General features: G+C 40.1%; 1 protein-coding gene across 3 annotated transcripts in view; it reads left to right on the top strand.

The window, feature by feature from the left end:
* Positions 1-23,499, top strand: part of LOC102224400 (kinesin-like protein KIF26A) — an 83,923-nt gene that overhangs the window by 52,613 nt on the left and 7,811 nt on the right. For 2 of the 3 annotated variants that reach the window (XM_023352681.1, XM_014476209.2), the window contains exons 5-11: positions 13,904-14,087; positions 17,218-17,430; positions 18,775-18,868; positions 20,161-20,423; positions 21,170-21,353; positions 22,019-22,178; positions 22,435-22,597. In XM_023352681.1, the coding sequence (XP_023208449.1) occupies positions 13,904-14,087; positions 17,218-17,430; positions 18,775-18,868; positions 20,161-20,423; positions 21,170-21,353; positions 22,019-22,178; positions 22,435-22,597 (1,261 nt within the window). Of the gene's footprint in view, positions 1-9,653; positions 10,444-13,903; positions 14,088-17,217; positions 17,431-18,774; positions 18,869-20,160; positions 20,424-21,169; positions 21,354-22,018; positions 22,179-22,434; positions 22,598-23,499 lie in introns of those variants that run through there. The other variant, XM_023352680.1, reaches the window with a different exon arrangement.

The raw sequence follows: 23,499 nt of genomic DNA, 5'->3' as shown, positions 1-23,499 counted from the left end.
GTCCTACTTTGTTTTGGTCTATGACATAAAATGGTTCAGAAATATATCCAAGCCTGGGAATTTAACATGGTAAAAGTAAAGTAGTGTGAATACGGTTGTTGTCCGTATCATGTTGCCAGGGTACTTTACATCCAAATATGTACAAAATACACTAAGCTGTTGCTACTTGCCAATGCTTGCATTTCTGTTTACACTGATATACTGTAGCACCAAACCAGACTTTCTTGAATATTGATGAGTTTTTTCACTTTTTGTCACCAACTGTTCCATTTATTCTTGGCCGACTGGGGATTCCCATCTCTGGGAATAAAGCAATTCCAAGCTGGCTGTGGCATAGTCCCAGCAATCATTTTTTTTCTCTCCCCTGTTTTCTTCTCAGGCAGAAAATGATTTACCTCCTCGTGGACAGCGCTTCATTGGCACAGAGCCAGGCTCACTGATCGAAGAGAGGACTTGGTTTTACACCCTGCTGCTTCCTTTCATGCTGCCTTATTCTGTTTCCTCTGCATCTTTCTCTTAATGTCCGTTCCCCCTAATTCATTTTTTAATCCCAGCTGTACCTTTGCACTGCCTACTTCAACGTTTATCAGTGACAGCCCTTTCCTTCCCATTTGTTTCTAATGATCCCCTGCTATTCAAGCTATTCTCCGGAGGATACCCTAATGTTCCGTTTTCCACCTCAGTCCACAGTCCCCTTTGAAAATCAGACTGTGACGGAACAGGTTTACAACCCGCTGGCAAAAATAGGAATTTTATTTGCAGGGTTTTGCTGTTTTATTCTGATAGCAGCACTCCTTGACAATGCAAAGTGATTCAGATACGACAAGTCAGTTGCAGAAGGCAATGCCAGTCTTTGTTGGGAATTTTTTCTTATGTGACAACACATTGTATTCACAGATGTTACATGAATGCATTTGGCCTTACCTAATTGGCTAGAAACTGGTGCAGCAAAGATGTGTGAGCAGCCTTGGGCTGTCAGCAGTCGGCACACAAATAATGTACCATTTGATTCTCCGTGCGCAAGGTCAGACACTGTGCAGGGACAAAAGGCTTGCTGAACACCTTGTTGAAACAAAGAGCCTTTCCAGAAGGCTTGGTCCAACGTGCTTGGAACACACCAGGCCGGATATTGCGCAGCAAAATGGACATCCCATTTATTGGTGTCTAGTTTTGTTGGGATGCGTTTATCTATTTCTAAGGATTTATAGAAAGACCATTAATCTTAGCCTATAGCTGTCTGTGTATTTCCTGTAAAGGGCTCCTGACACAGAAGAGAAGAGCCTTCAGACTGCTGTTACAACTGCCAAGCAGCAGAAAACGAGCTTGCAGTCATTTGAAAGCTACAGATCTTTTTGGACCGATAAGACTCAACAGACAGCCAGAGAAGCTTGCCAAAAAAAAGAGGAAACAGATTTTTTTTCAGAATGTCTGAAAAGATCTCAGATTTGGCCAAAGCTAATCTGTATCTGAATGATAAGAAAACTCCAGTGAACGGAGCGAGAATCTTTTCCAGCATCTCCCGGTAGTAGCCTTTGTGGGGTTTTTTTTCCTCCTGTTTTTAAGAAGGGATTGCACATTTTTTTCTTCAATTATCTTTTTCTTTAGCCACATTGCAAGATTAATCTGGGTTTTCACAAGGCTGAAGCACCAGGCAGTAGTTTCGAGCATTTCAGGATAGGGAAGAGGACGTGAGAAAAAAACTAAATGAATGTTTACACCAAGAGCCCCTTGATTGCAGGGAGATTTTAGAAAAGAGATGGGCTCATTACCTGACTAAACGTCTGAGCCACACAAGAGGACAAGATTAGCTTTGTCATGCACTAGACAGCCTGTCCCTTTGGTATCACCCCTTTTATAGCTAATGTGTAACATAGATGTGCATATTTAATTAGTTCTTTAATGAATAAAAACCTAAGGTGCCCTCTGAGACAGGTACCAAAAGAAGAGCTTTTAGTGCCACTATAATTCAAATGCAGTTCCAGTCAGACTTCTTCATGACTGTTATTTTAATGTCTTTTAATTTCTAATGATGAATTCCCACTACTCCTGTTTTGGGATGATATGACACAACAAAGAAAACATAAATTAATCTTAAAAATAATCATTTGACAAGCAGGGTTCAAGTGTATACATTCAGACTCAAACATTTACGGATATTTGGTGAAATATTGCATATATGTGGCAGTCAACAAGCTTCTGGCATCACATTTATTGATTTCTAGGAAATTATCTTGTTTTTAAGCATAAATCATGCAGTTTCAACAAGATGGAAGTCAGTGGAACTCCAAAGGTTGAATGTTAGCCATCTTTATGCATAAGATAACCAATTGTGATGCTTGTGTAGGATGAGTGGAAACCTAATCTGACCAAACAATCAACCTCTGATAGAAAATTCAGTTGGATATTTAAGAAATATCCATGTACCATGAAAAATCAAGTTTATTATAAGATGGAAGATGCAGGAACACTATCCACAGTGATGAGAGTTCAAAATTAAAATATGTATTGAGAGGCTGCCTGGTCCAAAATTGCACCCTGTTACATCGTTCCAGCATTCAAACTTTAGTTTTTAACCACCTCTCCTTCACTCGCTCCTCACTGGCTCTTTCAGTTTGCCTCATGTTTATTAAGCTCTGTTTAATCCTTGGCTTCTTGTTTGTTCCTCCCTGTTTTTTGTAAGTTGTTCTGAGTTCTTTATTAAATCTTATTTCCTCATATTCCTCTGATTTTTGACTTACATTTTGGTCAAACTTCTTACACACAAATCATTAGACTTTTTTTAGATGTAGTTATTTATGTGTATAAATTTGAGAAATTCTCCATGAAATTCTATTTCCTTATTTCACAATAAGTTTATGTTCTATAATCAGACGAGAAAAAAACAAACTCATTTATTACACTGATGCAAATCTTGAAAGTAAGAAAGCTAGTTTCCAGCACCATATTTATATACAAATTGCTATCAAACTAGCAGGGTTTTCTCTCAGAGTAAAAAGCAACTACTAGGTGAAAAACTGTTTATCTCAAGTAGAGCAATTGGCATCCTGGACTTACAAGTAAATCCTCTCTGGATGGGCTATTTATTCTGCCAGGAGTAGCTGTTAAGTGTATGACATCATCTCCTCTTGTCTGAATTTGTGTGCTCACAGCCTGATGTCATGGCCGCTTAATTACCCCTAAGGCTCTGTGATAGCTGGATCAGGCTGTAGTGGTGGTGGGGGGAGGAGAGGGATCACAGCCAACGAGGGTGATGCAGAGATCCAGATTTGCCTTAATCCTCCCCAAATTTGGTAAAGCATAAACCCGTGCAGTGGTGCCTATCTGAACATTAGCGTGGTATGCTCGCTTTATCTGAAGTCTGTGTTTCTCTCACAGTTTGGTGATTTATGCTGTTCGCCCACACCTCTGGGGCAGAGAGCTGTTTGATCGCGTCGAGGGCAGCCCATCAACAAGACAGTCAATTTTAGCTCTAGGGAGGATTGGTAATGATTATCTTTCCATGCAACAACATAGCGCCCCACCTGATAAAGCAACACAAGTCCAGCTCACTCAGTTGTGACCAACTGCTGATATGGCATTTTGGGTTTGGCATGGAGCAACGCTTTTAACACTAGGACTACCAGGATTTTGAGAAATTCCTATCTCTACCAAGAGGGGCCAGATTGGGTATCTTCCTAGAGCTACCGAGAGGGGCCAAACTGGGTTATTAGCATCCAAATGTGGCCAAACTGACGACTCTGAATGGTTTAATTAGCATCCCTGTAGATGAGCAGGGGGGAGGAGAGCCAAACTCACTACATCAACTTTCACGCTCAAAACACAGCAGTTAAAGTCACCTTCTCCCCACTCCCCAATTCAACATTTAGGCGTATGCTCACATTTTATACATATAAAAATGACTGCAAACAGACGTGCAATTGCAGTGTTTCTCTTAATTTTAAAACATTTCAGTGGATAATTATGTAAATGGAATAGAAGATAATTTATTTTTAAGATTTTTTACTCAATTTTTACCATTTGCATGTGAAAAAGGCAGAATTTTGTGTTTCATAGACTCAAGTGTGCTCACCAAAGTGTTTAATGTAAACATTTTCATCAAATCCAAGGTTCTTTATTGCATTTACATTTTTATCAACCCTGATGGAATTGAGTTACAGAGACCAATACCTTTACCCAAGCAATTCAGAAATGTTCTTCTGACATTTTTACTGTACCAGCTTACATCTTATTCAGGCCCAAAAACTGGATACAGTTATCTGTCGATGATAGGCAGAATGTATCTTAGGGAGAATTTAAAGTTCAACACAGGGCTAACACAGAAACACACCAAGATGGCTACTTAGATGTACTAAAACAAGGTATTTTGAATATTATTAATATTTATGCTTTAACACTGCTAGAGGAAGTCCAAACACCAGAGCACGAGAGAACGCAAACTCTACAGAATAAATCCAAGGCTACGATTCAAACTGGAGATCTTTTTTTCCAAGGAGACATTGGTAATTACCACACCGCTGTGCTGCTTCTGTGTAACTTTGTATTTATTGATATTGTACATGAAAAATGCTTGAAATGTATCTTTGTTCAATGCATTTGTGATTTTTTTTCACAAGTGAATTGGATAAAATACACAGCAATCTTCAGCATAAGATAGCTCATCTTCTCCACAAGTTGGAAAAAATTGCATTTCCTTTCCCACTTATAACACATTGGCATGTGATGTACAAGATATTGAGAGTGGATTTGCACACATCTGCCACAGGTTCCCAAAGTTTCAGGAGAATTGGGGTAAATTCACACCAGCCCTCTTTAGCCCACGTTAATACTCTTTTTCATTTGCCTAGAAAATTTGGTTGATTTAGGGAGGTGTGAATGTGTACTCAAACTTTGGTTTATTTATCCAGAATGCTTTGACCTACAATTCACGTTTTGCTTTTGGAATGGTATTCACTTTGCTTGGCACATACTTATGCATTCAAACCACACCTAATAACCCTGGTTATTAGGTAGACCAGAGTTTGCTTTTCGATTTCTTTATGGTTCCATGTCATAAATGCCGGGGGTTATTTCTGTGTTTTTTATAGAGATAAGAATAACATTGATGCTGTGTAAAAGATCGACAGCTTGTTGAGTATTTAAACCTACAAAACCAACAGCAGAAGAGGCAGTCAACAGACGGGGGTGAGGATGCATGCAGTGTGATAGGCTTAGACGTTGACAATTGTTGAAAGGATGTAGATGACCTGCATGGAACAAGTACTCTTAGTTTTCCTGCTAATTACTCTCTGATTCCAACTGAACACACCTGGAAGATGGCAGCTAACATCCTTTCATCGACATCATTAAATTGACTTTTCACCATAGTGTGCTGTGAAACCCCAGTCCTCTATTGCAATTTCAGAGAAGAAATTATAGAAAAGACCATAACCATCCACCAGTCACTACAACAGCTTATTACTAAATAATTAATATAGGCTAGTGGACAGACATTTCTGCCTATAGTACACATTTAAAATCAATTAAATGGTGCAGTTGTTGTTGCTTGTTAGGTTAACAACTGACCTAACAAAACGTATGCAGTAGATCATGAACAGTTTATTAGCTGATAATTTAACCACTAAGAAAAGACATTTAATTTTGTTGTAAAGTTTGCAAAAAAAAGCTGTAAACAAAGGATGCAAAATATACAAAGTTTTAGAGCGCATCTGCTATTAAACTGGTTAACATGTTGTTTAAAAAAGAAAATTGAGAGTCAAGACAAGATACTAGAGGGACAAAACTTAGAAAACAACATCAGGATTTGTTGTAAGAATTACCATGCAAAGAGAAACTATGCATGGGACTTGAAATATACTGCATTTGGGTTGAAGCAGCCGATACCACAGAAAGGATTGCAGAGAAAAAGCATTAGAAATTAGCATCCCTGTAGATGAGCAGGGGGGAGGAGAGCCAAACTCACTACATCAACTTTCACGCTGATTGTCCTTGGAACAGGATAGTAATGGCCTTATTTACATAACAAAGGCGCCTCTTCACACTCTCTCTTGGAGGGCCAAACTGGCCCCTCTCTGGTAGCTCTATGGACAGGGCCAAACTGGCCCCTCTCTGGTACCTGGACGAAGATTCCCATTTTGGGAATCTTTGGTAGTTCTAGTGTTAAGATGCGCCGCTTTTTGAACAAAAGACATCTCACAAATGCCAGCACTACTGAGTCCAGGATAAATGTTCAATGTTTCTGAGAGTGAATGTGCCTGGCTCTTTGTGCTGTGGTCATTATCATTCATGTATCTCCATTCATGAACAGCAATGCAGGGCTGCTAATCAGCAACAGTGGGAGACTTGCAGACTGTGGAGCGGGAGGGGCAGTCGAGGATGAAGCAGTATGATATCATATCCAGTGATCTGATCCCTGCATGAATAGCCACAGCAACCTTATCTTGTGCATGGAGGAAGAATAAAAGCTGGGAATCACAGAAACAAAATGTCAAGAATAGGAAATGCCTCCAACATGTTAATTAGCTGCTGAACGAACCTACCCAAGAAGCTGTATAGATGGTTAGGGGAACAGAGATAAATTTGCACAATGAAGCTGATGGGTGTGGCAGCAAATTATTCTGTGGGGTAGGAGAATTTCTCCAGCCAGTTTGACAAAGCTTGAAGAAAAAGGCTGGGGTGATTATTGACAGCAAGCCAACGTGAAGCTTTGAAAGATGGAGGCAAACACAACCCCTCTATGCTTTTTTCTCTGCAGTCATTGACCTCCTGCTCCTCGTCCTCTCGCTCTAAATCTGGGTTTTCTTCCTCAGGGGGGAAAAAAGCCACCAGTAGACCTATTCTTTTAAAAAGGTGCTTAATTTTACATCTGTCTTGCTCTGGCTCATTTATATATATTGCAGTCATTATCTGTCCCCAAGGTCTGTTCATAAAGGAGACAGTGATTGAGCTGAAAGGCGATCAGGACAGTTCTGACTGTGACTGTTCCTTCTTTTAATGCCCTTGTGATGTATAACATGTGAGAGGACACTAAGGGGAATGGCAGTGGGAATGGGACTAATGAGGCAACTCTGTCAGAGTGACCAATGCCAACGTAGGCTGAGCAGTTAATCAAACCTCCAAACAACCATTAAAACAAAGTAACTGACAAAACAATGTTGTTAATTAAATTTGATGGCCGCACTTTGCCTGACTTCTGACTGAGGAGTACCTTGTGAAACTAACAATGTTGTATCACATTGATGTATATCTGCCTTGCATTTCAATGGTGTAGGAAGATACACTGCCTCAGGGAAAATGTACTTCAGACAACCCTTCCTAAACATTCCACAGCTGAGCTAAGCTGCCAAACTGTTCCTGTATGCTACATGATTCAGCATTTACCCAACTGCTACTTAAATATTGTAGGAATGAACAAGCAACACATCGGACTAGAGATGGAAATTATCCACATGGCTATAATCTCATGTAGTTATATGTAAATGTTCAGACTGTCCCATTTTTAAAATTAAACTTCAACTTGAACAACAGAATAACCTAATCTTAAGCAACACTGTGTGTGTGCTCTATTTATTCACCTTAGGATTGCTAAAGCTGAAGGTGAAACTATTCAAAGTAGGTCACAGTAATTATCTCAACATTTGGGAACACTCATAAAGCATTGACATTTAATTACCAGAGCATCAATTATGGGAAAGAAAAAATTAGATGGTTATATCATGGCAAAACTTCAATCCACCTGAACACTGAATGCCACACCCTTGATCCCATTACGCTCACTGTACTCAAACTGGGAACATATGCAAATCAATGTGGTTTAGAACTACAGGCACAGATGGCATACAGGGAAGCAGTGTGACAATGTTTTTTTTTTTTTGGATGTGACCTAACAAATATGGTTTTCCTCAAACATACTTGACAAACTCACCAGTTTGTGTGATGTTTGGAAAAGACATGATAAATTATGGTAGATCTGCATGTATTTGAAATTAGTTGTGTTTACCCTATTAACATCACCATATAGCAGTTAGTAAAATTATATATGTACATAAAACAAATTTTTAAGCTTAAAAGTTTTAAAAAGTTGAATGATTTTAAAAGTATTTTCATTGATTGTGTTGGAACACTTTAATGTGTTTTTATTTGCACACTTTACATAAGCAGTGATTTGTTGAGCTACTGCTCATCTTCCTCAGTCATTCTTTAGTTTTCATTATATTCTTCAGTTTGAATTTTAGTAATTTATCTTAACCACATATGGATGCCATGATGCATTGAGTTGCCATATGACTGCTGTTTGTGTTAACAAGCAACAGGAGCTGAAGTGATTATATTACTCCTGTGATTAGATTTGCTTTAGGTAGAAAAAAATCGCAAAACATGGAATTCAGAAAAAATATGAATAAAAATAGGGAAAAATGTTCATGATGTGCAGTAAATGTTTTTTTTTTTCCAAACTCAATGAGTAACTATGACAATTAATTGTAATTTATCTCCATAATTGAGCAGCTCTAATATCAACACCAGCATTTTCTTTGAAGAATGCGCCAGACCTTTCACTTCTTAAACAATAATACCTCAGCTGATGTAATTTGGATTTGCTGCAGAACAGCAGAGGTAAGCGTGTTGTTGCAGAGATGACTGTAAAGGTTACATGATATATCAAACAGCTTCATTATTTATACGGCATCCTAAGATTTTTATGGAGGTCTGGTTTTATTTTTCCCCTTTTAGTCTTTTAAAGTTTAATCCAGCTGAGTTCATATGTGGGGCAGTGTGTCAGAAGGAGAGTCAGAGAGAGCTTTGTGCTGAATGTACTTTCATCTGGCTAGTCTCACACCCACTCTGTTTGCTGATGTGTTGTAGTGGGCTCTCTGCAGCCAACGCGGCAGCCTTTCAAACAACTCTGGCTGTATTCGGGAGGAGAAGGGGGGCTGAGAGGGCTTACTGGTAAATTGGCAGCCCAGGGAATACAGGGTACTCTCACCCCAGCGCTCACCCACTCACATGCTTTCATTCCCCTTTTTACCCTTGACCATTGACTGTCTGCACTCCCTCTTACTGGCCAGCATAAATCCGCTTTCCTAGTGTGTCAACTGCTCATTGTCTCTTGTCTTCTTCTGTTTCCTCTGCTCTGGTATTTTTACCTTCTCATAGCTTGTCAATTGAGTGCCAGCATCACTCATTCGAGCAATCCATCTCTCGTAAGTATATCTCGGCTTATCTGCGTGTCTCTACTTTTGATTAATAAGACCCTCACTCTTCTGGCTAATTACATCTTTCAACAATGACAGTGAATCACAAAAGTGCTGGAAAAAAAGAAGCACGTGTGCACACTGGGGTTCATGCATGCATGCACTGTAGGCATACTAACCAAATCTGTTTGAAGTGTGGGACCCTAAAAGAAGAGAGGGCTCCTGTATGCATTAAGTATTCATGTGACGTGTTTTGAGGTGCATACATGTGTGTGTATGTGTGCGGGTATAGGGAGAAAAAGAGTGCTGGCAAATTGCGCCGCAAGCACCCAGCAATCGAGCGCTGACACCTCGTCTGGCAGTCGGAGGGAGAAGGGGCTGGGCTGAGGGAAAAAGGGGAGAGGGAGAGGAAGGAGGAGGGATTGCATGTGTATATGTGAGATAGAGAGAGAGGGAGGGAAAGAAGGACACGGCAGGACAGCTGCCAGAATTTCTCCGATAGCAGGAGAAGGACCAAGAGGTGGAACAAGAACAGGAATTCTCCTTCTTCTCTCAAAGCCGAGCCAGGAGTGGAGAATCCCTTCCAATCCTTCTGGCTGTGGGGAAGACAGTCGGGATGTACAGCCACACTCAGCAGACAGAGCGTGCAGGATTAACTCCATGACAGGAAACAGTGCAGCTTGTGGCACGAGAGAAGACTTGGATGAAGAAACGGAGAGGGGAACTGAACTGCTTCAAGCTGTTTTTTAAGACCGTGAAGTGGTGCAGAACTTTTTCACGTGGAAGAGAGTTGGAGATGTTTTTTTAAACGGGTGCTCCACCTCTTGCTTCCTCTTTGGAAACTCTCTGGATTTCACGCACCTCTCTCACCGTTGCACCTATCCTACTTTTTCTTGCAGAGCGGTCATCCCTCCTGCCCACCTCATCTCTGCCCCACCTGCCGCTTGTTCCATTTAGTTACTATGACGCCCACGCCTCACCCCGATCGTCCTCCCTCCACCCCTCTGGCGTCTTACAAACCTCTGTGAAATCAAGCGGAACCTCAATGATTGCGATCGGAGTAGGAAGGAGCCCCGTGCCCTGACTAGTGAGCAACCCCCTCCTCCTCGCCGTGTTCTTGGCGACTGCACTGGCGTAGCAAATGTGCAAATAATGGAGAACAGTGACAGCACAGACACGGACCTCAAAGTTGATCTGAATCAGTTGTCTGTTTTTTGACTATGAGCACAAACTAGATGATGGATTGGAAAGAGCTGTAAGTACATGACTGCAGCACATTCTTACTGGTGCATGTTAAACAAATGTAAATAAATATACTTTGAAAAGAAAATTGAGAGATCTCAGATATCGGTTTACTCAGTGTGACATTCTGCGTTGAGAAGTTGGAGCAAGTTGTGTGTGGAAACAGCTTTACTTGCATGGAGATTGAGAGTGAACAGGTGGATAAGCTGTTGTGGGCTGATGAAATCTGAGCCACTTCTCGCCGCCTTTTCCCTGTTCATAGTTGGGTGAGGTGAAGAGAGGCAAAGATAGGAAGAAGGGAGAGGCAGAAAGGGAAAGAGGCGGTTAATTAATCTCAAAATGTGAATGTGAATCTGTCTCTGCTTTCATTCATGAGCACACCTGCGCACTGACTGTCATTGTGCAGCATCAATTAAACTTCAAGGTTACCATCTCAGCTTTGGGATGTAACCACTCCTCTGTGGTCAGGACAGTTACAAATCATTTTGGTGCCCTTTTTCCTGTACAGTGTCTTAGGCTCACATTTGATTTATTCTGCTGCTGGAAGAGAAACCACAGAATGGAGTGAGAGAGACAGACGGATGGGTTTCTCTTGAATGAATGTGTCGCAGAAACCTCCCACATGTATACCCATGCATGCTGCAGCATGCAGCCACGTGGACTCTGGCGTAGTTTCGCCTTCCCTTTTTTTCTGGCTCACATCCATCTCTTCCATCTAGTCTTTATTCATTTTTTTTCAGTCACATGATCAGTCTCGCATGCTATCGCACATAGGCAGCTCCCCAGGGAGACGCTTCTCCTGCAGCCTTCTTGGATGTAATAATTATTCCATCAGCCAGCAGCGTGTTCCATGATTGTGCTCTTCGGCTGTCGCTGTAGGGGGTGTTACAGTGAAGAGGGGAGTAGTAGAGATTGTGGGGGTTAGATAGGAATGGGAACATGGTGAGGTTTTTTGCAGCAGACCACCCAATTCTGTCCAGAGGAGCCCAGAAGAGGAGTAATGGGCTGAGACTGGACGCTGAGGAACTCCTGCTGACTTGGAGACGTGTAGTTTTATTTCATTTTGATCACTGCCTTTCCCTTTTTTAAGAGTGCCGCCTCTAAAATCTAGGACTGCACCGGTCAGGCGTTTCTTGGCCTAGATCAATGTCTGGCCGTCTTTATGGTCTGACCTGCTGTAACTCATAAAAGAAAAAACATTTCCTGAAGGTTGTCTGAAAAAAAGAGTTTTGAATCCAACAGAAAATGAAAGAATTGCATGATGCCAAAACAATCTAAAATTAATTTTCGAATTTATAATGGTATTTGTATTTAAAAAGATGCTATTATCTAGATTAGTTCAATTATATTAGCTCTCTAATTAGTCTAGTTTAGGATGAAATTATGCCTGGTGCTCATTTCCTCTTCAAACCATGATTGTTTCTTGTGACCAGAAATGCTTCAGGACAGAAACATTTCTGTTCTGAAACAAAACAGTAATGTTCTGTTTCTGAACATCTTGTATGTGAAATCTTTCACTTACAAGAAAGATTTTATCTGTCTTGTGGAAATTCCTCTTTCTGATAGTGGAATATTACTCTTTCTGATGGACAATGTGCAGCAATAGGTGAGGGAGGGGAAAGGCTACATCACACTCTCCTCCAAATAATAGCTTACGAAATGTTATCTATTAGGCTAACGACTTAGGCAATTATGCTATTAGGCTAGCGATTTGCAGTTTCATCTTAGATTAATCACCTTAGGAGTAAGAACAGCGTGACGGAATCAATAGTGGTTTTGAAAATGTAACTTTTTAAAACCTATGTTTTACCTCAACATCGTTAGTTAGCTCACGCTAGTTTATCTGTTTTTTTTTTTTTTTGGGTTTTTTTTAATCCTATATGCTAAATTGAGCTACTTGTTCCTTCATGTTAAACAATCACTTCTTTGTCCTCTCAGACGTTCTCTGAAATCTGACTGCTTAAGACCACTTGAGTTCATTGGATCTTCCTGGGAGGCGTGCTTTATATGCCAACATTGAATTGTTGGCAGATGAGCTTTAGCTGATAGGGGCAATGCATTAAATCCCTTCAGGCAAATATGCTGGTTCTTTTCCCTGCGCTGCAAAGCAGAAATGAGTTTGATACCTTTTTCTCACGGTTGGAGCCAACATAGCAGAATTGCCAGGTGTCCATATAAGTAAACTTGTTCACCTATCAGATGTTCAGGAATGTGGCAAATTTCTGAACAGCGATTGTGTAAAGCTCTGACCTCCTGTTACCAATTTTACTTGGTTCTGATGTCGATTTAAGGATTTTACAATGAAATTAATTTCTCTATTTTCTTAAAAAACAAATCAAAGTTAGATAGCTTTCTCTCTCTTTTTGTCAATAAAAATCTATAAACACAGTTTAATGTGGTAAAACAAAAATACTGTATCACATATTTACCTCCAAAAGGATTATTTTTGCAAGTATTGTAGAAACTTTAAGAGGAATTTCTATTGCAAGCAATCAGCAATAACCTTTTAGGACGGGAGGAGACATTACACCGTGTGTGTGAAAGAGCTCTGTGGTTAAACTGGATGTACCTATTACTTCAACTCTGCTGTAATACCTTGAGCTGTTCTTGACTACTGATGTTCAACTCTCTATTGTGATAGCCTGAATGAACAATGGATCTAACTCTGTAAAAAAAAGAAAGAAAAAAAAGAAATACACAGGATCCTTTTGTTCCATGTCTGACTTCATCTCTAAACTTTAAACTCACACTGAAAATGGCAAACATTTAGTATTTGCACTGAAGAATAGAGGACAGTTTTCAGCTGAATGTACCAAACCTATTTCCAGGTAAATCTCTAATACATCTGTAGTGTATGACTTCATGTAAAGACCAGCTTCGCCCCCATAATTAAACATTCCTAAGGAAAACTCATTCTTCTGCTGTGACTTGAATGATGAATGAACAAGCTCTGTCACAAGTGCTTAGCCATCCTACAGTTACTAAGGCGACATGCGTTTCCCATCTGGTTGTCCTTCAGCATTGCTCACCTGGCATGTCCATGGCAGCCCGGTTATGTCTGATCAAGATAAGTGATTAGATTTACTTTGTCTTCCAGCTATGACAACCTACATTTAGTCCCCAGTGGACTGAGAAAGTTGACTGGTGATGATTTATATAATATTGGAGTAGTTTAAACAATGATTTTCAGCTGACACTGATTGCTAATTCCATGTGGTGAAAGAATATAAGCTGGGAGATTGGAAAATAAGTGTGTTTTAATTATGAAAGGAAGGGAGTGGTTTCTTAGAAAAGCAATTTTAGTGGTTTTGTGTATGTTGGCAAACTAAAAGGGAAAGTGTTCACCTTTATGGAGGTGGCATAGTGTGAGTACTTGGCATGACACCTCACAGAAACAAAGATTTCCTTAAGCATAACCTTTCTGGCTTGCTGGATCTAACCATACCTTCATTTCCTATTTTTTCCTCTTTTAGGGCAGCTCAGAAGCTTAACCTCTCCTCCAAACGGAAGAAACACCAACCCTCCCTGCTCCACCCACAGGAGCCCTCCATCTACCCAACTAATTTCAGTGGCATCCTGCAGGTCTCACCACCCCCGACTCCGCCATGTCTCCTCCGAGCCGTGTCCAAAGTGAAAGAGAACCCAGGGATGGGAAAGGTGAGAACATGCACAGAGAAGCACATTTTTCTACTTATAATGCACACTGATGTAACCTTGTCCTCATCAACATCACACACACACATACACAGATGCACAGAGAGACCCCTGTTTGAAGGGGTGAAATGCAGAGTGGAGACAGACTGGTCTACAGGCAGCATGCCGTCTGGTCCAGTTCATGCAGATTCAGTCTGATAAGCCTGCTGGAATGCCATGAATTCACTCAGTTTGTGGGACCAGCATTCTTCTCTCAACACCGAGAGCCAGTAAAAGCTGTAATTCACATATCTGTGGTCACCACAACAGCGGGATTCCTGAATCCATTCTACATGTGGTGCAGGGTGATGAAAGTCGGCCTGGCAGCTATAGGACAGTCATTAAACAAAGCTGTGCAAACAAGTCGCTCTTCCTTTGAGGTTTATTGGGTATTGTTTGTCTGAGCCGACGTCCTGTATTTATAAAGCAGAAGTCCCCCGAAACAAGATTAGATCCCACCTGGATAGGAAACCCTCGCTTCTGCTGCCAGGTATCCAGACGGTTGAAATTTTGCCTCATGTTGTAAATCTCCTTTCAACATGCAGACATCATAAAAAAAAAACTGTTATTAACAATCCTCTTTAAGTCCTAACAAGATCAGTTACATCTGCTCTGCTAACAGGACAGTTGACTTTTTGTGAGATTTTATGATCTAGCTTATCAGAGTTACAGCTTTATCCTATTAGTGAGCAAATACACCAATACATTGTCTGGTTTCTTTGTTGCCATGCAGAAAGATTCTTGAAATAATAGTTTCACTTGCCCTCTACAGCTTGTCTTTGCCTGCATCTGGTTTATATCAGCAGCGCTGTGACACTTGAGTGAATGGCTGGTTTCCATCAGCCATATATAGGTCACTTCCACTTCTCTGCTTCTTACCTGCAGACATTTATATATGGAGTCATGCCAAGCAACACAAATGGATTTCAGAAAGGGATCAAGGTGCAGGAAAACCAAAACCATTAGCAGTGTTTTAAAATACTGTGGCTTTTAATATCTTTAATATTACTGCCAACATAAATAAAGCTGAGACATTAGCTTTTGTTTTTCTAATGACTTCAGCAGTCAAATGTAGAAACTCAGTTTAAAAGTCAGAGCAAATGTAATTTAGTCTTTATTTGAATGTTTCTGTAACAAAATAAAATTAGAATAACAGAAAGTTTGATCTCGGCAAAGAAAATTAAGACGAAAGTGCCTTCCAAAAAATACTTGTTGAACATTTGTACAAGTTAACTGGTGACAATGCATAATTTTAGACATACTAATAAAAAAAAAACCCCAAGCCACTTGAAATATTCAGTTGTGAAAAATCACTTCACAACAACAAATGTTTGCAACATTGAAAACTTCATCAAGTATTCAATGTTGTTTGCAGAGTTAAAATACTTCAATAAAGGGCCGTAAACTCACTTCAGTAACAACACCTTACAGTTCTGTGTCCAACATTTGAAAGAACATTTATGTAGAAGTCCTGTGGAATCCCTAGGCTGAACAAAACAGTCAAAGAGAAAACACACGTACTTTAAATGACTCAGGACTGATTTGCATCTTGAATAAACTGACGCGTATAGAGACTATTCAGATAATGTAACCCTAAATGCTCAAAGAGGTGAATGGACTGTTAAACACATCCCAAGAGCTGTTTCTGTCACCCATCAGTCACAGATACAGTATGTTTCCACATTGCCTTTGGAGAAATGCAAGTGAGAAATATCTGACCATCAGATTGTAAAGCAATATGGAGCTGTCCGGATTTCTGAAGAAGGGGTTTTGTAAATTGTAGTGTTTTATAGCCAGACATGTTCAAACATAGCCACACAAACCACACACAATGTTTCTCTGCAGCAGGAAATTGTAAAATTCATCTGCTCTTGTCTGGAGGAGGTTGAACTGCGCACCACCAGGAGATTGGCTCCACTCCTGTGACATGAGCTGTCTCGTCAAAGCCGCACTCAGTCAACGCTTTAATGCATGGGCTGTCATCGTTTTCAGTTTTCCATGTTGGCACGATGAACCGTACGCTGACCTGTGGAATTTGTTAAAACCGTAAAGCCCACTTGATGAATGTGAAGCCGCAATATGCAGCTGGGTGGCTTTCAGGCTTTTTAGCAGTGAACTGGCTTTTTCTATGCAACTGAGGGCAAGGACAACAGAAGGAGGAGAGTGAGTAGGTGGAATAATGGTGGGGGGCAGATGCTGGTGCTCTCCCATGCTGTTGAGTTGCCTGCAGTCTAGAAAAACAACCTGGATTCGGATAATCCTACAGCAGGGTGTTTCACGCACATCAATTTCCACCGTTTTCAGCTATGACTTTCAATACTCACCTTGGTGCCTTTTACTAACACCATTAAGCAATGTGTTGACCCATTGAGTTTCCCAGTCAATGCAAGACTGAAAGTTTCCATGGTAACCTGAGATATAGTTCAGCTCTGAAATAGTCTACATGGCGTCAAATTACTCCTGATGCAAAATACACTAAGACTGCTGCGACTATAGCTTTCCATCGACAATAATATTTTGAGTCAACAGAAATGCATTTTTTGTCTTGAACTTTAAATTAAGATTACAGCTGAAGAGAAAAATTTGGTATTTGTGTCTTTGTGTACTGTCAGTGGCTGACAAAACTGAGAGCCTATGTTTTTAAAAAAAATTCTTTCTATGTTTTTATTTGTCAATAAAAATTCAATATATGACTATTTTTTGTTTTTTTTATGCAGGCATACACTATGCATACATTTTGTAAAGGGTGGCAACCTGTTTATATTGTTTGCAACATGCAAAAAAGGAAAAGGTTTATTGTCTAAAAGAAAACAAAAAATGTTTTTCTGAATACCCAATGTATTAAAAAAAATGAAGTTGATGAATTAATAAAAAAAATAGTCGCATCTCACAACGCATTCAGAATGTTCAGTATGTTCTTTCCTCTTTTTTAGATGAGTAAAGGTTCTTAGACTACGTTTTTTTTCTCTACCTTCACACTGAACAAGAGATAAATCTCTGCTGACTCCATTTCCTCTTTTCTGTTTCATACATTTTGCATTTTCCCACTTTTTAATCCAGCTTTTTCCCTCCTGGTTTTTACTTATCCTTCTAGGTAAAAGTGATGATGCGAATCTGTCCGTCTCTGGAGGCTGTGGACTCCTCAGAGTCTCAGTCTTTCTTAAAAGTTGACAGCAGGAAAAAGCAGCTGACCCTCTACGACCCTGCATCCAGCCCGCACTCCAGCTCAGGGCACAGGAGATCCGCCACTGTGTCCGTCCCAAAGATATTTGCCTTCGATGCTGTTTTTACCCACGATGCCTCACAAGTAAGAGCCTCTATGTATGTTCACGTGGTTGTGTTTTTTAAGGTGTTGGGTGGCAATTTAGCCTCTCAAGGACGAAGGGACAATCTTTATGTTTGCAGGGTGTGACCAGGGGCTTAGAGAAAAATGCCTGTCTTAGGTCAGGGGGCATTCTTACCAGTGTGAGCCCAACAGCTGGGGCTTTTAAGCTGTCTGAGGAATGATTTGAATCCACTCCGTTTATATCCAAACTCTATATCTAACCACACAACTCCCGCTGAGACACAAAAAAAGGTCAGCATTATATTTATTGTATTCCAGAAGAGGATTAGACAAGCTTTCTACTTCTACTTGGCACAGATTTGCAATTTAACATTAAGATTTATATCACCATTTATTCTTTTATTCATTTTCCAAATGGCACAATAAACTCAAGTAAAGGAGGTTGTGATTACTGGTGTAGAGGAGCATATCCATAGCAGAGAGAGCCCCAGATCTTCCATCATACCACCTACATGGAACAATTATTTTCCTAAGTATGGTGCTGATAGCTGAAGTCTAAATGTTTCTGCTGCAGAGCTGAAGCCAAGTTGCTGGATTATGCCTCTGGGACGGCTCTGCTGGTGGCTAACAGCTACAGCAAGCTGTTCAGCTGTTACAGGTCTTGTTTGCTATGTGATGTATGGTAAGGGCCCACTGCTCCCAGTGGGCCGATGCTGAAACAAAAATACACAGTGCAACCTTCACAAACACACACCTGAGTAATAGAAATTCCTCAAATGGTATCTATCATCATTTTTACAACTTTTCCTTTTCAGTCCAGATCAGGCTTTAATCTACTTGGTTAAAAAAAATGTAGAAAAAAAATTAAGTGTGTCATGAACAGCTCTGTGTCTTCTCCTGGTCCTGAGTTGATACTTTCCTTATATGAAATATTCCAGGTGTTTAAAAAAGTGTTTCAAAGACAGATTTTGCAGGTGATGAGAACTCCACCCTCATCACCTGTTTGCTTCCATGGAGCTAACTCACGTTTTCTGCAAAGATAATATTACAGCAAAAATGATGTTCGTTTCTAAAGGTTTGTTTTTAAAACTGGAAATGAATTTGTGTACTACAGTACTGCATCAGACAAGACAGATTAAGGTGAGACATCATCCATGTATGTTACTCACTTTGTGTTTTAAAAGTAGGCGTGGCCACAAAGGCTTTTTGTGAAGAACAATAAGACAGGTTGATTGCGGTTAATTTATGTTTTATGCTTCCAAAATCAACATGCTTCTTGGTATTTGACTGTTTTATTTTATCATTTCAGATGTGTCATAGCTAGACTTTGACAGTGACAGGTATATGTTTCACTCCCATTCTCAGGCTGAGGTGTGCTCAGGGACAGTAGCTGAGGTCATCCAGTCTGTGGTGAACGGTGCGGACGGCTGCATCTTCTGCTTCGGCCAAGTCAAGCTCGGTAAGCTCCTCCACCGGCAACACATTAGAAAACAGCCTTTGTTGGTCTCGGGAAAAAAACTCTCATTGCTCTTTGTTAGCTACGCTTGGTGTCCACAATTGGCTTAGCAGTGCACTGGGGTGAGTCAAGGAATAGGAGATTGGAGGGAAGAAAGAACTGGTTTGAGGTGAGGGGGGTAGAGGGCTAAAATGCTGCCTACAAGCTTCAGGGCTCAGTCTCTAATTAAAATCTTAGTAATTGGTCCAGCCAGTCCTCCTAGGATGAAGAGTGTGCTTCTCTCTTGGTGCTGTTAGCTATAATTCTCCACAGAATGACTGCTTCTGGAATAAGTCCTTGAATTAGCATTTGATTTTATTTTAACTTTATGTTACCTCTGATGCCTCGCACCAGTCATTTTCTTTTCCTTCACTAATTGTTAAACCTTGTAACCTTCGCATAATTTCCAATGTGATTTAAAACACTCGCCAATTAAAGACAGCCGGCGTAATATTTGCAGCTTCAAATTACAGGCCTCAAAACACTACCTGTACCTCGTAAGACCTCCACATCTTGTTAGGTCAGAATCCCAAACCCTAATGGGTTGTATTGGGTTTGAATTGGACAAACACAAAGTAACACATAATTACTAATTAGAAGGAAATTAACATGGGATTCAAGAATCTGCAAAGTGTGCATTTGGACTTTTTTTCTAATTATCCAAAATTTAATTCCAACCCAAGCAGTTGACTTTACATCTGAGATAAAATCTTGTGAGAAAACCTGTTAGGGGTTGAAAAACACTTGAATAACTGAGGTGGGGGATTACATTCCAGCAAGACAATAACCCTAAAAATACATCCAGAGCTACAATGGAATGGGTATGATTAAAGTACATTTAAGTGCAAGAATGGTCTAGTCAAAGTCCAGTCCAAGATCTGTTTGAACATCTCTGGTAGGACTTGGTAATCATATACCCCACATATATCTTCCATGAAAATTGGGGCCTAATCTATTTTGAAAAGATGATTAGGAAAAATTATTCATCTTTCCATGTGCAAAGCTGGCTAAGATTGACTCATACTAACTTCAAAGGTGGTGCCATACTTCTTAGATTATTAAAATAAGATTTAATTTCACCTTTAGGAACTAATTTGTCTTGGTGTTTTGCATAAAATTGCAATAAAAACGATTACATGTGCCATTGTAATGTGACAAGATGCAAAAAAGGTTCAGAAATACAAGCCATTTTATATGTGAGAATAAATGTTTCTAGTTACATTTCCATTTTTATCCCTTTCTCTTTAACTCAACAGGCAAAACATACACCATGATTGGCAAAGACAGCTCCACTCAGAGCTTGGGCATTGTGCCCTGTGCTATTTCCTGGCTCTTCAAGCTCATCAACGAGCGCAAGGAGAAGACGGGCACTCGCTTCTCAGTTCGTGTGTCTGCTGTAGAAATCTTTGGGAAAGATGAAGAGCTGAAGGACCTGTTGTCTGAGGTGTCAACAGGCAGTCTGCAGGAGGGCCAGTCCCCGGGAATCCATCTGAGAGAGGATCCCATCTGTGGCACTCAGGTGAGTATCGCTACAGCTCTTCACTCTTCCTTTGTTCACTGATCCTTTCATTCTCTCCGTGGGTTCCAGTATTATCCGAGTATTGATCTTTTTTTTCTATGATCCACCTCTCCTTTTTCCTCCAAAGAGATTTAAACTTTCTTGTCAGTGCATCTGTGTGAGTTTCTCTTTTATTCCACATCTCCCAGGACTTCCCAGTTATCTGTCTCGATCATGCTTCTTCTATCCATGTTTAATGTATAAGCCAAACTCATCTATGTTATTGATAGCTTTCTTCTCTCTCATGCGGACTCTCCTGTCAGCATCTATTATGGATGAATTGGAATCAGGCCTCTGTAGCACAATAGAAATAATATTGGGGGATGGTAAGAACTGGATGTTTGAAGGTGTTCACAGGTGTTGCTGACAGATGTTGTTTTTGGGGGCAACTGTGGACTTTGACTTCAAAGGAAATGCAGTCCTGTGAAGCTTGTCTTCCTCTCAGCAACCACGCGTGGGTTTCTTTATGATCTCTTCTACCTTCATTCTTGTCCACCCCCTTTTTTATATTTGTATCCTACCACTACCATCTCCTACCTCACCTCTCCTAATCCTCCTTCTTCTGTGTGCATATCTGCTAGTTTAATTGCCCTGGAGACACACTCTAATGTATGCTGGGGTCCAATTAACAGGCTCCTATCCTTTTACTGCGCCTCCATTTTTACACCTTCTTCTGCTCACATCACCACTGCTCTTTAACCTTGTAGCTCCAGAACCAGAGCGAGCTTCGAGCCCCAACTGCTGAGAAAGCCGGCTTCTTCCTGGACGCAGCCCTCGCCGCACGCAGCACCAGCAGGCCAGATGCAGATGAAGATGAAAGGCGCAACTCGCACATGCTGTTCACACTACATATTTACCAATATCGCATGGAGAAAAGCGGCAAAGGAGGAAGTTAGTATTTCTGTAAAATCTTCAAGCCTCTAAGCTGACATTTGCGGCATTCACTTTACAGTAAAAATGTGAATTTTCCTGCACCGCAATAGATTAAAAGAGTGTAGTTGTCTTGAAAATAAATAATTATTTGATAACTGTTCATATGAAATGCTTGATTTAAGAATGAATGTCTTATTTAATATCTAAATATGGAATTATTGATTTAATTTATTCATTCATTAGAATATATATTTAATCCTGATTGTAGTGGATTTATTATTATTATTATTTTTACATAACATAAACAACAAACCCAGAGTTATACATTTTTTGGGAATCCAGCTGGCTGGATTAAGAGTGGTCTTGTTAGGTGTGATTTGATCAATATAACAATAGCTACAATGATGTAGCCATTTCCATTTGTTAGTTGGTAGATTTAGCAGTTTCAGATGGTGTGAGCTTTGGATATTGTTTTAAACTTCTCCACAAACTTACTGATCTATCTGCTGTATTCCTTTGTCTTCACAATGCTGGTTGTTCCGTAACTGAATCACCTCAGTGGGAGTCTTTCTCCTAAACAAACTGGACAGTTGACACAGTGCTGTGTTGCTCCTGTCACTGTAACTTCAAAAGGGGAATGTCTTTGTTCTGCTTACCTGGTTCCCCTTCTTCCATTGGCACAGTGTCGGGTGGACGGAGCAGACTGCACCTTATTGATTTGGGAAGCTGTGAGAAGGTCCTGAGCAAAAGCAGAGATGGAGGTGGAGGCATGTGTCTTTCCCTGAACGCACTGGGAAACGTCATAATGGCTTTGACAAATGGAGCAAAACATGTACCTTACAGGTAAGAAAACCACAATTGATCATGGGTTTGTTTCAGTGCATGGTTTGACAATTTATTTGCCTTTAGACAGTAATTTTTCCATGTGTGACACATGAATGTAATAGTATTTGAAAGATTAACAGTTTGTCACCTGGGAGCTTTTTTCTCTTCACGTATTAAGGACGCATCCCCAGACAACACAACACATCAGTTACTTTTGTCTTGTTTAAAAAATGACAGGGCTGCTTGCTAATAGCAACTTTAATTCATTCTCTAGGGACAGCAAACTAACAATGTTGCTGAGGGAGTCTCTTGGCAACATCAACTGCAGAACCACCATGATTGCCCATATCTCAGATTCCCCAGCCCACTACGCTGATTCACTCAACACAATCCAGCTGGCTTCTCGTATTCACCGTATGAGGAAGAAGAAATCAAAGGTATGCTGAAGATCTGTTCTATATCTGTAAGATTGCATTAATTTTCACCTTTTTGTTGCTATGGTATTTGCCATTAAAGCAATTGATCTGACTTTTTTGTACTTATGAAAAAGTAGTTTGTCACCAATATAAGAACATGTCATGGTCAGGTTTGTTGTCTTCTTGAGGTATAAATTTATTTTTAATCAAGATAAAATCTGCATCAAAATGAGATTCTTACACATGCACCCATATAATACTCCATATCACAGATTACGTTTTTCTCAGCTCCTCTGCATGTAATCGATAGCACTGCCTAAGTAAATGTGATTAGGGAAAGTAAATGAGGCCCAATAGCAGCCTGTATTTATTTGGTTGTGGTCCCGGTGATGATCATTATGCTGTTCAGACACAGCAATTAGTTTTACTGACATTAATTTCCATGCATCTATTGATGTGTACTTTTAACCTTTAGATAAATATTGACATGCAATGTAAAATATGTTGAAATATTAAAAACCCATATGAAATCTATCATAACAGTTAAAAAGGTTTTGTAAAATAGAATGGTCATCACATTAATGTTTTAGACCAATAAAATGTCACCTGCTATAATTATAACACCAAATGTACACTGAGGGATGGGAACAGCCTTTATCGCTACAAGGCTACAAACAGTAATTACAGGATACTAATTCCCCTGTAAGTTTGAAGGATGAACATCAGAGTGTTAAAAATCTTCAACTCTGTACACAAACCATGCACTACACCAAGTGACTTAAATGTAGGACTTGAAACTGACTCTTTGACACAGATCATCTTATTAGTAAGAATCCAAGGTTGGCTAATGCTAAAAGAAGCATTGTACTACTTCCTTTTGAAGCAGCGAATGTTCTTTATAATAGCAATCTTATATGTTTTGA

This window comes from Xiphophorus maculatus, chromosome 19 (assembly GCF_002775205.1).
Source record: "Xiphophorus maculatus strain JP 163 A chromosome 19, X_maculatus-5.0-male, whole genome shotgun sequence".
Lineage (NCBI taxonomy): Eukaryota > Metazoa > Chordata > Actinopteri > Cyprinodontiformes > Poeciliidae > Xiphophorus > Xiphophorus maculatus.
This window is presented reverse-complemented; position numbering and strand designations above follow the sequence as displayed.